This window comes from Salvia splendens, chromosome 2 (assembly GCF_004379255.2).
Source record: "Salvia splendens isolate huo1 chromosome 2, SspV2, whole genome shotgun sequence".
Taxonomy (NCBI): domain Eukaryota; kingdom Viridiplantae; phylum Streptophyta; class Magnoliopsida; order Lamiales; family Lamiaceae; genus Salvia; species Salvia splendens.
In genome coordinates, this window is record NC_056033.1 from 41,980,696 (window position 1) to 41,995,415 (window position 14,720).

Genomic DNA, 14,720 nt, shown 5'->3' on the forward strand with positions numbered 1-14,720 from the left:
TGTTAAGTATTTTAATTCATTTCAGTCTAATAATATCATTTCTTTTTTAACTATTGTTATTATATGATTCACGTTTTGCAAACTTATTCTACTCACATTCAACATATAGAACTATTCTATAAAATTGAGATTTACTACTAAGTTACTAAACCTTTTTCCTCTCACATGCTTATTGCACTTATTAGGCATTCAACCAATTGAGATCTACTTATATTATACTAACCCTCTTTCTCAATAGCTATTTATTTTTATCACTACATTAACAAAATGGATATCCACAAATCTATAGTGAAGCATAATCCACCACATGAAACAAAATGACCAAACAAACTGCTACAAAGCACAAATAGTTGTGCTTTCTGTAACAAAAAAATCTGTAGCTGTTCTTGCCTCAACATGGTTAAACATTCGAAACGAGCTATCTAACACCGTAAAAGTGAACCCGACATCAAAAAATCTGAACTGTACTCGAAGGAAAATACCATTTGTACATTTCGTTGTTACAACACCAAGAATCCAAGATCAAGCAGATCTGCCTTGAATCCCCTCCGGGTTAATTGGTGTATATACGTATGTGGACACGAAAACCACGAGTGCTCGTATATAAAAAATGAAAAGCACCTGAGGCCGATTAATGGGATGACTATGTTGCACCATCATATATGTATGTTTCACTCTGATCTTCGTTCGTTTTTCTGATTGGCATACACTGGTAACATCCAACGAGAACCGTGTTTCCTCCTCCCATAACACCGCCAGTAAAGCAACAGTATCCCGGCTATGACTACAAGGGGAATCGCCCATCTGCCGAACAATACATGCACATCAGCTATAGTAGAAGATTTTCTTATTATACAAATATTGGTTTTGCAAATCTCAACTTGTCAGGTTAAGTATCAACTCAAGAAAAAATCCTACTTGCGTCTTAAAACACGATCTAACACACGTATTGACATATAGCACAGGATCGTAATTACCTGTCTAAATCGAGAACAGGGCTGTAGACCACAGTTTCCCAAGTCTTCACAATACCATGCCACACAGGGTTGTAGTAAAGAGATTCTGAGGACCAGAACATTCGTGTATACACCTCTAAGAATATAAAAAGTACCCATGCTCCCAACTCGATCAAAATGAACTTCACGATGAATCGACCCACCACCACCATGACCAGCGAGAAGGCCACCAACCAATTAAAGAGCCTTTGGTTGTATTCCTTGATAAAGAGAGATTTTGCTTTCCCCAACATCTGCATTCAAATATAAATGTCTTGAGATAACGACAGGTAAAGGAGACATAAAATTTATAAAAACATGCACTAATCATAGATGTCAAAACGGAGGTTTTATCTAACGGGAAGAGATTCAGGAAACCCTCAACAAGGAGAGTTCCGCCAGCCAAACATAGGAACAAGCCAAATCTATCATTGATCAGTTTCTGTTTAACTGTACCTTCACCCAATATGACAGAATTCTAGGGAATAAAAAGTTTGCATAACCAGTATTAGATAGTGTCACGGACCTTCGACATTCGCATCTCGTACTTGGTTTTAGATGGTCCAACACAGTCGTGTTCAAAACTCTGGTTACACTGGTTGAATCCTGCATTAAATTTAGCCATAGATGGGAGTCTGAGTACTTGAAGTTGATCCATTTTTTCCTCACATGAAGTATACAGACCCTCGCACAACTTTGAGGATTGATATTCATTGATTAGAACAAAGTTCTTGTACACCTGCATAGACCTATGGATAAGCAGAGAGATTCCAAGAACTCTAGGAGGAAAGCAACTGTTCTTAAGTCCGTACCTTCTCAATCTCCTCCCCCAACTGCTCGGCTGATCGCTTTGCATGATGATGCCCAAAATGTTGCTCATCAAATGCCACAAGAGATGCAGATTTGGCATCTTCATGAGTTTGTTGAAGAAACATCTCCGTAGTCGGGAAACTCAAAACAGTCATGTGACCATTATATAGTTTCAAACAACGCTCCAGAATACCCTTATTGAAGACCTCCACGAGCGAGCCTGTTGATGGAATCTCCCCTTTATTTAGTGCCTCAAGAATCTGGAACACAAATTTATCTATAAGGAACGGAAGAAAGCTAGAAAAGTTTCGCACATGTGAATTCACAGGGTAATTAACAATTCCTTCACCAAGAAGTTTAGAAGATATCTTAAAAGTCCACTAAACTAGAAAGGGTAATTGGATCATCCTTAATCTCTATGCTCAATAGAGTAGATTAGAATCATTATGTTTCAATATTTTGGACAGGAACAGAAAATAAAATAACAAGCTACACGAGTTGTTATGCAAAACTGAAGAAACGCCAGAAAGGAGTAGAAGATTGCACCTGCTTCAGGAAAGATACAAATTCCTTGCCATTGAGTGTATTACCCTGGACAATCTTTGGCCGGATTATAGAAGAAACGACTGCCTTCAACTGGTCTCTCCTCTTTACATACATAGGCTCAAGTTCATCATCCTTCATATCGCAGAGCTTTGTGCGCTGGAGATGGGGCTGTAAAACAGGGTACGGTTAGGATTTTACATCAGAATTAAACAACCACTACCAGAATGAAATAATAGGGGCCGTTCCTGCAGGATGGTAGACTGTTCCCAGCAGTCCATTATCTTTAGTTCCTATGATTTAGTTGTTCAGAAATATAGTTAAGTTTAGCATTTGGCTATTCCGAGTAGTGGCCTCTTAGGAGGACAGTTATCTTTAATTTTCTATGTTCTTTTATTTATATCGTTCTATCTTTTCTATGCTTTCCTGTCTTCTGTTCAATTCCAGCAGGAAACAATCTTCTCTATCAGAAAAGAAGAGCTGTGACACTTGAAAAAACCTGAGGTAAGCTAAAGGCCGTGCTATTATCACCCATGACAGCCAATGACTCACGAATCTGGTTGACCTGAAAGCAATGACCAAAAATATTATATTAAGCCATTTTGAGCATCAGAACAAAACATGCTAATGATAACAGAAGAATCTAGAGATTTGACATGCCTGATCAATATTCTTGTCCTCTGCTCAAAAAAATCCCCCACAGTTAGATTTGCAATCAATATGACTTTTTCTAATACACGGCAAAGAGGCAAAGACAATTTTCAGATTAAGAAACAAACCATTTGCATTAGGGACTCGACGCAGAGCCTCATCAACCATTTCTTGCACCGACTTCCCTTCTGAAGTTCCCAAATATGAATTTCACATGAGAAATTTTAACAATGATAAGAAAAAGGAAATACAGCAGCTATATTACCAAAAACTAAGGGTCTTTAAATGTAACTTGACTGCAGACTATAATAATATTAGGATAAGCAAGTAGATTAGGGTATTTGTATACTTACGTAGAAAATCACGCTGGATTAACCATAATAACTTAGCCGGTTCAAAAGCCACATCTTGCCCCTGCAATAAAAAGAAAATTTACGAAATTCAACCTCCAAGCATTATCTTGTATGTGTAAATGTGTGTGTTTTGTGTTTTGAAAGACTGGCTCAAAGGAAAATTAGTTTAAAAGAAACAAGAGTATCACCTTGACTCTGTTCTTCATGTTCATTTTCCAGAAACAGAAACAAAACAAAAAAAAAGTGTATCAGGAAAAATGAACTAAGTAGAAATGACAAACAAAAATTAACCACAAAAATATATATGAGCTATGAAAGAACTAGCAACTTCAAATTTATACGCTATGACGGACCTTCCATAAAATTCTTCAGCAAGCTCCACCGCAAATGATAATCTAGATATATCCGCCTCGCGTATCTAAGAATAAAAGAAATACCAAGCTGCTATTAAGTGCATTAATATTTGGTAAATAATATACCACTGCCAGTAGCAGGGAAGAACAACACGTTTATAGGTATGTACAACCATGCAAAGCCATAGCAGCCCTTTCTCAACGTTGCAATCACTAAGGCATAACCTATACTTATCATTTCCATACAATTAATCTTCTAGAGCAATTTAGCCTTCTATATTAAAATTAAATCCCTGATCAATATACAACCTGGGCAATGAACCAGCGGTGAATCTGCTTGAGCTTGAGTGAGGCATTTACATAAAACCTTTTGCTACCTCAAACTATTTTTTTCTATCCAATAAAAACCCATGCAACCCCATTCCATAACCCATACCATATCACAACAGCAGGGTGCTTTCAAGATTTTTTTTAATCATAAAAGTTGCAATCATTTGCATAAAAATACTTCCTGAAGGGAATTGCAAGAGGGATGACAGTAACATACCGTCTCAGGTAGATTATATATAAGCACGGAACTCATTACAGTTGCCAGGGCAAAAATCCTGCAGAGCAGGTGATGGAAATCCATATTAATCAATCAGAAGCATTTCTAACATACTTGGTATCAGTAACAAACTAGATATATAACTAATTTGGAAATTTACCTGTCATCATACACATTAGACTTCCCTACACTTTCAAAACCCTCTGTATCAAGGTAGAAAACAGAAGTCGTAACTCCATTGATATCTACTTCGACTGGAGTACCCCACACCCAAATACCTAGAGAAACCAATACAAAGATTTGAGCACACATATAAATTGTAGTATATATTATGTCATTTAGTACTGGCCAAGATTCAAAATCAGTAGCAAAAACCTTTGGTTTTAGTATCACGCATGTGCCCAACACCAAAACCTGCCAAATTATTACTTTAAAGTCAGGAATTGGGAAAAAGAGTTACAATGGATCAGCATTACTTAATATGCAAAGGTTATTAAACTGCACCTTCATCGCATGATAGGGAGAGAAGCTGATTCAGTAAAAACGATTTTCCAGACCGATATGGACCAATGACCTATAAAATACAAAAATTACGATGTGGGGTTTTGGAAAACATTAAGAATGCCAAAAAAAACTGCTAAACATGAAGACATTCATTATCCTCCTAATCTAATGCTTCAAATTCTACTATGTTCTTTTGAAAAGGTACGAGCTGGACAATTCCTCATGAAAAAAATAAGATAATAGAGTAGCAATTGACATGCTACTGGCTTTATGAATCTATCCCTTACAGCAACAGCTGCTATAGGTGTGGTGATTTTCTCAATTGCTTCCAGGCCTTCTCTTGACAGGCGTAGTTTTGTGTGGCCAGGATCCGGTTCTATAATAGGAAACCTGTATAGAGAAAATATCAAATCTACGAAGAAATATATATGTAAGGCACACTGGCCACTAAGATGATCAACTGCGACATTGTAAATCAGAATCCCAAAATAGATTAGGTACAGTAGTAGGCTACCTACAAAGCAAATGTACAACAGAGGAAGAAACACGTAAAGCGGCTCAAATAAAATCAGATGGCCATTATAACGGCAGATTACATGCTACCTTATTCAATTTCAAATATCGCTTTCGTCTAGTTATTACCGGCAAGCAACTTATGTTTATCAACAATGAACGGTTGTGTCAATAGTTCTAGTAGATTCTACTGCCCTTTCTAAGCTCAAGAAAGATTACGATCAGAGCCACATGCACAATATCATTCTACTAGTGCTAAAAAAATCAGAGCTAACAAAAAGAATGGAATTCTTTAACAAGCATCCATTCCAGCTCCAATTGCTCTATATATTTATTTTAGGACTCAATAGCAATCAAACAGTACTACCTTAAACTGAATTGGCACATCCTAAATTCCTTATAACTATCATAAAATCATACTCTCACTCATTCATGTCTTGCTCAATGTGACATTTACCAAAGCTAAATTTCAATACTACACTCTATTGCCGTGAAGTGAGTACTGCAAACTACGCCCAACTGCAAAATTGCAAATATATTCCTAACCAACTCATCAAAATATCAAACAAGCCTTTTCCATCAAATGCTTAAATTGAAATTAAAATCAGCCAAATGTCAAAACCCCCCGATTAAGCTCAATCATTTCCAATGTTCATAGGAGCAAAATCGTTCATTACATCAATAATACACAAATACAAATTCACTTAATCCAATAACTTCTGGAAAATGCAGAAAAAAATGAAAAATAGGAAAACTCACGCTTGACGGAAATTCTCAATAGAGAGCGACACAGATGCGAATAAGGGGAGAAATATCGCCAAAACGGCAACCGGACTCAACGCCCGCATATCTGATCCGTGGAGAAGCAGCTATCCACAAAATGCAGTGCAGTTAAGCGCATAAATCGCACGACAGCAATCACAACGAAGGGGAAAACGTGTGGTTTTCGAGATTTGGAGAGAGAGAGGGGGGCGGATGAGTGGGGATCTCGAGATTAAAATGAGAAATTTGAAGAGTTGAAAGTGAATTGTAACTGGATTTCGGATCTTGAAAGTTGAAGGTGAAGAGGGAGAGTGGAAGAAGAGTTTCTTCTCTTGAAGTCTTGGTCCGTGACGGGCTATAGTGGACCGCAATGTAGAGGATTATTTTGCACACGTTTACAACTCCCGACAGCAATCCGATTTTAATTCCTCTCTGCGAAGTAAGCGCTCCGGACAAATAGCGACTTTAGTTTGTCTACAAAAAGTGATTTTTTAATGACTCGAGTAGTAATAGTTTTTGCTTAACTAAATTGTTATTATAAAATGGTAAATTGCAGGTAAAATCTTAAACTTTTATAGATTCGTATCTTTCATACTAATTTTAAAATATTTTATAACTACTAGAATATAACTTGTTATGATTTTGCAACAAATCAAGCAAGTTTCAACACTCATATAATGTGACCAAAACGACATCACATTTTAATTGGCAAAATAATATCCTGATATGCTAGATTAAATATTTATTTGTTGATTAAAATTTATCTTTAAACGAATGAAAAGATAGTGAAAAAAACGAGGAACGATAAATTAAAAACAATATAAAAGATTTTACAACAAATAAATTTATTTAATTTAAAATAATATTTGTCTAATAAAAACAGTCATTTTCATTTAGTTTGTCCTACAATTTCAGTCAACATTTATTCTTGGTACTACTAGTTTTTTTCTTATACGGCAAATCATATTCTCTACTAACAAATTCTCAGCCACTTTTTTTTATGTTTCTCTTAGGAGTTTCTTAGTATAATGGAATTGAATAAGGAGGGAATGAAATGAAAATGAGAATGGAATGAGTATAGGAATGGATTGAGAGTCCATTCTATTATTGTGCTTGGTGAATGTACGGTTTACAAATGGAATGAAATTATCATTCCTTGATTGATTTCATTCTTATACTTGGTAACTACAAATAATATAGGAATATAATGGAATGAAATGAAATATGAATAATTAATACGTTGATTCTATAAAAAAAATGTATTCAAAAATATGTTTGTCAAATATTTTGGATCATACTATTAATTTGTGCTATGCAAATGGTGTGTGCATATGTGGTGTATGCATTGAGTGCAGGGGCGGACGCAGAAATCGTCACTTATAGGGGCTATTTTATAAAAAAAATTATTTAAACTATATTCATGTATTATTTAGCTCATATATAGGGGCTTTTGTATAAGAATTTGCATAAAATTAGTATAAATTAATAAAATTTACAAAGAAAAAATATTAAAAATTCCTATTTACCAAGGGCTTAAGCCCCTAGACGGACCCTCCCATGTGTGTCCGCCCATGGTTGAGTGTGTGTATATATGTGCTGATGTGTGTATGTATGTGTTGGTGTGTGTGCGCGCATATGTGCATGTGTTGCTGTGTGTGTGTATGTGTATGTTTCGGTGTGTGCGCGTGTCTTTAAGTGCGTGTGTTTGTGTGTTGCGGTGTGTGTTTGTGTGTTGCTGTGTGTGTGTTTGATGCGTGTTGCTGCTGGTGTGTGTTGCTGTGGGTGGGGGGTTGTCTGTGTGAAATGGAATGACCATTCTTTAGCTAAATGGAAGGAATGACTATTCTCATGTGGAATGGAACGGTGACCCCAAAGGGAATAATGATTCATAAGAATAAAAATACCAAGCAAATGAATGAAATAGAGATAGGAATCTATTCCATTCCACCATACCAAATAGCCACTTATACTTTAACCAATTGCGCATAATCAAGTCAGTCTTCAAAATCATAATTTTATGAGGGACTATGATGCTATTTTGTAATCTATAATGCGATGTCGTTTTAGTTGAAATCCGACACTATAAATAAGCCACGAAGCAATAACAACATCAAGATGGGCCGCGGACATGGGCCTAGGCCTATAAATCTCTCATCCGAGCCCAATTGTAACAACAGAAGCTGAATTTCAACGCAAGGACAGGGGCAGAATCGTCCAAATTGAAATATTTTCCGGCTTGCGTAATTGCTCTTTTCCCACCCAAAAGCAACCGCCAAAATTTCGATCCAGATTCAAAAACATTCACAAAAACGCAATAAATTTCCTCTCTTCACTGTTTACGCACACAACATTCCTGCTGTTTTCTCTAATTTCTCAGGTAGTAATGCTTTGTTACATCGTTAATTGTTTTCTCCTTTGGTCGTTTTGATCTGTTTGGTGCTTGAGTTGTGGTGATGTTTCTGTTAGTTTGTGGATCAGTAATTTTATCACCTAAGTTGACCAGATCTGCTGTATAACAGGACATATATTTAGATTTATGTTTGTTTTCTGTTTTTTTACACCGATTATTTGCGAGGGTTGAGAAAAAGCGAAGGATTTTGAGAAAAGATTTGAATGTTTCTCTAGTGTAATACTGAAAGTCGAAAAATTGAACTAGAGGATTGTTGAGATTTGTTTTAAAGCTTTGATTTTTCTTGAGATTTAGTTGTGGATAAAATAATAAAAGACTAACTAATTATTACTGAGAATTTGTATCTCTTGTTTAAGCAATTATTAGTGAGATTTGCTTCTTGAAAAGGTTTGATGAAGCATCGTTTATACAAGGAAAATTGCCCCTTTGTTATTGGGAGCTATATTTGTGCCTGGTTTAGTTTAGTCCTTTGTTTTTATGATGAAATCGTTGATGAACTGTGTATTTATAGATGTTCTGTCTAATTTGTTTGCCTTTATGATGTTAGGGCTGAAGCTGCATTGAGATTACAATGGCTGGAAAAGGTGGAAAGGGGCTCGTGGCAGGGAAGACAATGGCAGCTGCAGCAGCTAACAAGGATAAGGACAAGAAGCGGCCTGTTTCCCGGTCAGCTCGTGCTGGCCTGCAGGTATAGATACAGCTCAATACAACTGAAAACTTATAAAAACCAACATATAATTGACACAATTTCACTAGAATTTTAAATACTTGTTTTGTTGAAGTTAGCTTTCCACAGTGTGCGTTTCATTACTGATTAATCTTCAACCATCATCTATAATATGTCCGATGCATCACAGTTGTGGGGACATAACTATAACTTTCCAGTTGCCACACAATTGTATTATGGTTTGGAATTGTTACTGCTTGGTATGCGCATGTCCCAGCTAATGATTTGCAGTGTATGTTGAATATAAGCGCTCCATGAGTAGTATAGTAACTAGTAAAGTCCTCTGTCTTTTGTTAAATAGACAGTTCTGCTGCTCATATATTTGGCATGTTGGATTGAAAGGTTTCGTTTGGTGGTATAGGTTGCATAGTCACACCTAGTTATATTGTCGTTCTTTGTGGCACGTTCTTTGTTGCCTTTACGTGTTTACATTGATTATGGGAGAGGTCTTGTGCAGAAAAGTTTTGATTTTGTTGGCAAATAGTGTTGGTTTATCTTGTCAAGTCACAAATGCTTCAAATATAGTTCCTGTCTGTTGCTTTCTAGTTTCCCGTGGGAAGGATTCATCGCCACCTCAAGTCGAGAACTAATGCCAACGGAAGAGTTGGAGCCACAGCAGCTGTCTACTCCGCTGCAATTCTCGAGTATCTGACTGCTGAAGTGCTCGAGCTGGCTGGGAATGCCAGCAAAGATCTAAAAGTGAAGAGGATAACACCAAGGCACTTGCAGCTGGCGATCCGGGGAGATGAGGAGCTTGACACCCTCATCAAAGGAACCATAGCCGGTGGTGGTGTGATTCCCCACATTCACAAATCCCTCATCAACAAAACCACCAAGGAATGAGGATTACTGCCCCAAACCTATTTAATTTGATCCATAGTGATGCGTTTGTGACATTGCTTCTATTTGATTTATATTTGTATGCTAGGAATTAGATTTCAGTCGTAATTATGAACAACCATTTGAACTGTTTGATCGTTTGATGTAGTTTGTTTCTAACGTTATGCTTGATGAAGTACCTGTCCTTTTAGTTTGCTATATGCAGCTTGAATCATGCTGATGGTTCTGTTGTTACATTATTTTGCTAGAATATCCATTTTATTTCGTATCAGAAGTTTGTGTTTTTTTAACAATATTTTGGATGCGCAGTTGCATGTTTATGTAAGACCCAATACTTTAATGTATACTTCAACCAGTTTAAAATTCAAGAATTTTAAATATTACCACTACTATTTCGAAAACAAAAGTAGCAGCATAGTATGCCAGGCTACTATATGTACCTAAGAGCATGAATAACGCGGAGGGCCGGGCTGCAAATCGCGAGTCCCGGCCCGTCCCACGCGTTGATCGGAGGAGAGGCACCGCCTGGGCCGGTCCCGGGGCCGCGTTCCCAGCCTGGTGACCGTCCCGCGGCCCGGCCCAGTGGCGCGATGGAGGGAGAGGGGCCGTGACGGAGGGGGAATTTTTGGCAAAAATTGGAAGAGGAAGAAGAGGGAGGAAGAGGAAGAAGAGGGAGAGGGGTGAGGAAGAAGGGGGAGGAAGATGAAGATCCGGGAGGAAGATGAAGAAGAGGGGAGACGATCCCATTTTCCAATTTTTAAATTTTTTTTCATTTGTTTTGCAATTTTTTATGTTATAATAAAAAAGAGGGAGGAAGAGGGAGAGGGGCGAGAACGTTGTTGCATATTTTTAATTTTTTTTTTTGCAGATTTTTAATATTTTATTTTTTATGTTTTTTAGTTTATAATTTATTATTTTTGTATTAAAAATGAATTTCTCGTGTTATAATTTGCGTTGTCTAGGAATTGTAATTTTAATTTCTACTGAACAATGTATTTTCCTGGTTTCAATTGTTCAACGTATTGCATTTACGAGCAAAATAGTCTGAAGTTGTGAATAGTGTCATTTATTAGTTGCGGTCCGGATTGTGCCCTGCAGGGTTAGAGCAGTTGGGGTCTGGGCCGCAACTGTAGAGGAATGATGACGTGGAGGGGACTTGGGGCCGGAACTGGGGACGGGGCTATTCATGCCCTAATGTCACAAAACGAAAAGCGGTACTAGTATTTTAATTGAATTACATTATACTTCTATATGGTACTAGTATTTTATTTATTTTATTCATTACACTTTTTATAGTTAATTCAAAAAAATGAAAATTGTGGATCGGATGCTATGAAAAAAATCATAGAGCTAGTCTGACAGTCTACAATAGCAATTAGCAATGAATGATTAGATGAAGAACGAAAGCAAAGCCAACAACACCAAAGGGTTGAGATAGAGTTCTTGCACTGCAAGGTCGATACTTTCCCATTGCATATATTTATATGATTTTTTAATATAAAAAAAATTAACATGTATTCCTCAATCTTTATATATACCAGCGAAAATCAATATAGGCATTATTAACAATTTGTATAGCCACATCATGCCCAATCCGTATACATCATGGTATAAATTTCAAAATAAATGGATTTACGTGTGAGTAATGAGTCGAGGATAACTTTCTACAAATAGAAATGTCCATAATTTTATGGGACGGATGGAAATAAGAAATATACATATTTTTATGAGACATGAAAGTATATAAAAGTGAAAATCATATTTTACTATTTTTTATTAACTTTTATTTTCATTTTTTAAAAATTCAAATCAGATTAAATGAGACTTTTAAAGTGATACTTTTAAAATAGAACAGATGGAGTATTTGTACTAGTATCTAAGTATCTACTAATCTACACTACTAATACTTTTTTCAAGTGGAAATCACTTACACAAAATATGATACCACGATTCCCCACACAATCACAGCTTGAGCTGGAAATGGTCAGTCATAAAATTCAACATTGTTTATGTGAAATGTCATAGGCATGCTTCACACACCAATCATTGAACCCAAATCCGATGAGAATAAAATAATTAAAGAAAACAACAAAAACTCATTTGGTAAAGAAAATCTCTTGAATATCTTCTGTCAAACAAGTTTTAATAAATAATTAAATGTACTCCATATAAGCACAGAGGAGGTGCCCAAAATTTACGATTCTGGTGATTAATCGCGACACCGTAATCGGCAGTTATAACAAATAATTAAATATACTCCATATATAATAAGCCCCCCTTTCAGACTAAAAGAACTACTTGAGTTTGCACTCTCATAAACTAATTGTATTTTATGGAGTACTCATAGTTTTTCCTTGCATTTGATCCAATTTAATTACAAAAACGCAATATATTACTGAAATTGCATAAATATAAATGGGGTAGTTGGGGTTTGTAGATGCTAAAATTTTTTTAGAAGGAGCTTTCAAGTATTGACAAATAAGAGGTGGAAAGTGGTTGTATTCAATAGCCTTTTCCCTCTCATGTCTTCACATGGTAGTCCCATTTTTGCTGTCTTAATTGTTACTACAACTTTAGATAATGTAGATCCATCTCTATCCTTAAAAACTGTTATACTAACCTTTTCACTTCTAGGCTTCTACCATGTAAATTATAGTAGTAGTTTCAAATTTATTAGTAGCGGCGGAGTTGGATACAACAACTTTCAGTGCATAGTATAACTCAAAACTGAAAAGAAGAAAAAGAATACACAGAAATAAACTAATAGTACAAGAAATCAAACAAAAAATTGCAATAAACATGAGTAATGTCTAAAATACTTAGGTTAAGACCATTTATTTGTTTGATCAACTATCCACTTCATTTTAAATAAACCATGTGATCATTTATCACGAGTCAACATATCAAATCTAAAAGAACCATCTCCAATAGCAATAGCCCAGTCATAGCTCAACCATAAACTCTTCCTGCTACATCATCATCATTAAAACTCCTCTTGCCACATCATCAGGATAAGCAACTGGACAAGCAATAGCCCGGTCATAATAAACAAAATTATAAAAATAACAATCACACAAAATACGGAATTCAACTTACGACACAACTACGGGAAAATGCAATAATTTCATTTAAATTAAAAAATGGTACATTAAAAAAATTACAAAATTACAAAATTAAAAAAAAACTAACGTCGTGCAGTCATCCGCGCCCACAACTATTCAATTAAATTCTTTTGGAGTCGAATATGAGCTTCCACTTGGCGCATGTCGGCATGTGCTTGGAGGCGGCCGACTTCATCGTGAGGTGGCCCACTTCGTACGCTGGGGGTGGCCACGCCGTGGCTTGGACCGGCTTCATTAGAGCATCCACTACGCGTCCCACGCGCGGCTCGCGTTCCGTCCCGGAGGGACGGTTCCGCCGCGGGACGCGTTGCAACGTTCATCCCGTCCAGTAGCCCGTATCCGCGAGACAAGGGACGCGTCGTCCCGTCACGCGCTCGGGCGACGTGTCGCGCCCCCGATGCATGCGTGACGCCCACTCGCTGGCCCGCGAGTGGGCGTCGTCACGGATGACGCAATAATTAGTTTTTTTTAAATTCGAATTTAAATAAAAAAATTTTATTTTTCAAACGGTAATGTTACCATTAATTTTTTATCTTCTTTTATTTATTTATTTTTATTTATTTACTCTATAAATAATCCTATTTCATACTCATTTCACACACAAACACACATCTATTCGGGCAAGGACACGAAGTGGAGCGCATCCGTCAATACAAGAACGGTTGTCTATTCGGGCAAGGACACGCGACTCTAGCGCCCACGCCCAACTCCAAGAGGATCTAATTGAGCACATTTGGGAAAACTTTGGCGGAGAAAATTAAATTATGTCATTTTTATTTTTTTAGGATTTTAATTATGTCCATTTTCTATTTTTTGAATTTTAATGTTGTTTTAATTTTAATAAAGTATGTTTGTTTTAATTGAATTGGGTTGGAAAAAAATGAAAATGAAATTTAATGAATAGTAATTTAAGGGACAGAATAAGGGACGGTAAGGGACGGAGCGTTGCAGGTTCCCTCCCTTAGTTAAGGGATGGAGGAATAAAGTACAGTGGGGCCCCTCAAATAGTAGTTTAAGGGACGGTGGAGGGACAGCGTAGTGGATGCTCTTATCGTCGTTGGCCAAACTAGTCAGTTGTACACCTTCATCTTCGACAATCATGTTGTGCATGATAATACAAGCGTACATTATATCAGCATTGCAGTCGACATGCCACAAACGCGTTGGACCCCTAATTGCCGCCCATCGAGACTGGAGCACACCAAATGCGCGCTCCACGTCCTTGCGCGCCGACTCCTGCCGTTCCGCAAAGTAGGCCTCAGGGCACCCGCAACGCTGTGCCGTTGCGGTTCCTATGCCGTTCCGGCGGAACGGTTCCGCGGCGGCACGCGTTGCGGGGTGTGTTCCGTCGCCGTTCCGTGCCGTCGCCATTCCTATGCCGTGCCGCGTTCCGTTCCGAAGGAACGCGGAACGGAACGTTCCGCCACGCGCCGAGGCGACGTGGCGACCTCCCATTCGACGCGTGCAGCCCACTCGCTGCCCCGCGAGTGGGCTTCGTCCGGTGACGCAATAATTAATTTTTTTAAAAAAATTCGAATTTAATAAAAAAAAATATTTTTTTTTGCAACGGTAATGAGATCGTTTTTTTAT

At 37.3% G+C, this 14,720-nt stretch overlaps 2 protein-coding genes across 2 annotated transcripts; one reads left to right on the top strand and one right to left on the bottom strand.

The window, feature by feature from the left end:
* Window positions 1-259: 259 nt before the first annotated feature.
* LOC121792937 (guanylate-binding protein 4-like) lies at window positions 260-6,406 on the bottom strand. The gene is made up of 17 exons (XM_042191076.1): window positions 6,029-6,406; window positions 5,044-5,146; window positions 4,757-4,826; window positions 4,628-4,666; window positions 4,413-4,530; window positions 4,253-4,310; window positions 3,706-3,770; window positions 3,541-3,547; window positions 3,353-3,413; window positions 3,128-3,187; window positions 3,009-3,028; window positions 2,848-2,913; window positions 2,352-2,519; window positions 1,808-2,065; window positions 1,522-1,734; window positions 978-1,249; window positions 260-804 (listed from the first exon to the last, which is right to left on the bottom strand). Exons 1-17 carry the CDS (start codon window positions 6,115-6,117, stop codon window positions 672-674), a joined length of 1,800 nt encoding a protein of 599 aa, XP_042047010.1. The 5' UTR covers window positions 6,118-6,406; the 3' UTR covers window positions 260-671.
* Window positions 6,407-8,260: 1,854 nt separating this feature from the next.
* LOC121767068 (probable histone H2A variant 3) lies at window positions 8,261-10,208 on the top strand. The gene is made up of 3 exons (XM_042163272.1): window positions 8,261-8,408; window positions 8,989-9,129; window positions 9,715-10,208. Exons 2-3 carry the CDS (start codon window positions 9,013-9,015, stop codon window positions 10,009-10,011), a joined length of 414 nt encoding a protein of 137 aa, XP_042019206.1. The 5' UTR covers window positions 8,261-8,408; window positions 8,989-9,012; the 3' UTR covers window positions 10,012-10,208.
* Window positions 10,209-14,720: the final 4,512 nt, after the last annotated feature.

Coding starts and splice junctions, on each gene's coding strand:
- LOC121767068 (XM_042163272.1), top strand. CDS start 9,013: ATGGCTGGAAAAGGTGGAAAGGGGCTCGTGGCAGGGAAGACAATGGCA. Junction 9,130..9,714: donor CAGCTCGTGCTGGCCTGCAG/GTATAGATACAG, acceptor GTTGCTTTCTAG/TTTCCCGTGGGAAGGATTCA.
- LOC121792937 (XM_042191076.1), bottom strand. CDS start 6,117: ATGCGGGCGTTGAGTCCGGTTGCCGTTTTGGCGATATTTCTCCCCTTA. Junction 4,311..4,412: donor TCTAATGTGTATGATGACAG/GTAAATTTCCAA, acceptor CCTGCTCTGCAG/GATTTTTGCCCTGGCAACTG. Junction 2,520..2,847: donor CGGCCTTTAGCTTACCTCAG/GTTTTTTCAAGT, acceptor CCTGTTTTACAG/CCCCATCTCCAGCGCACAAA.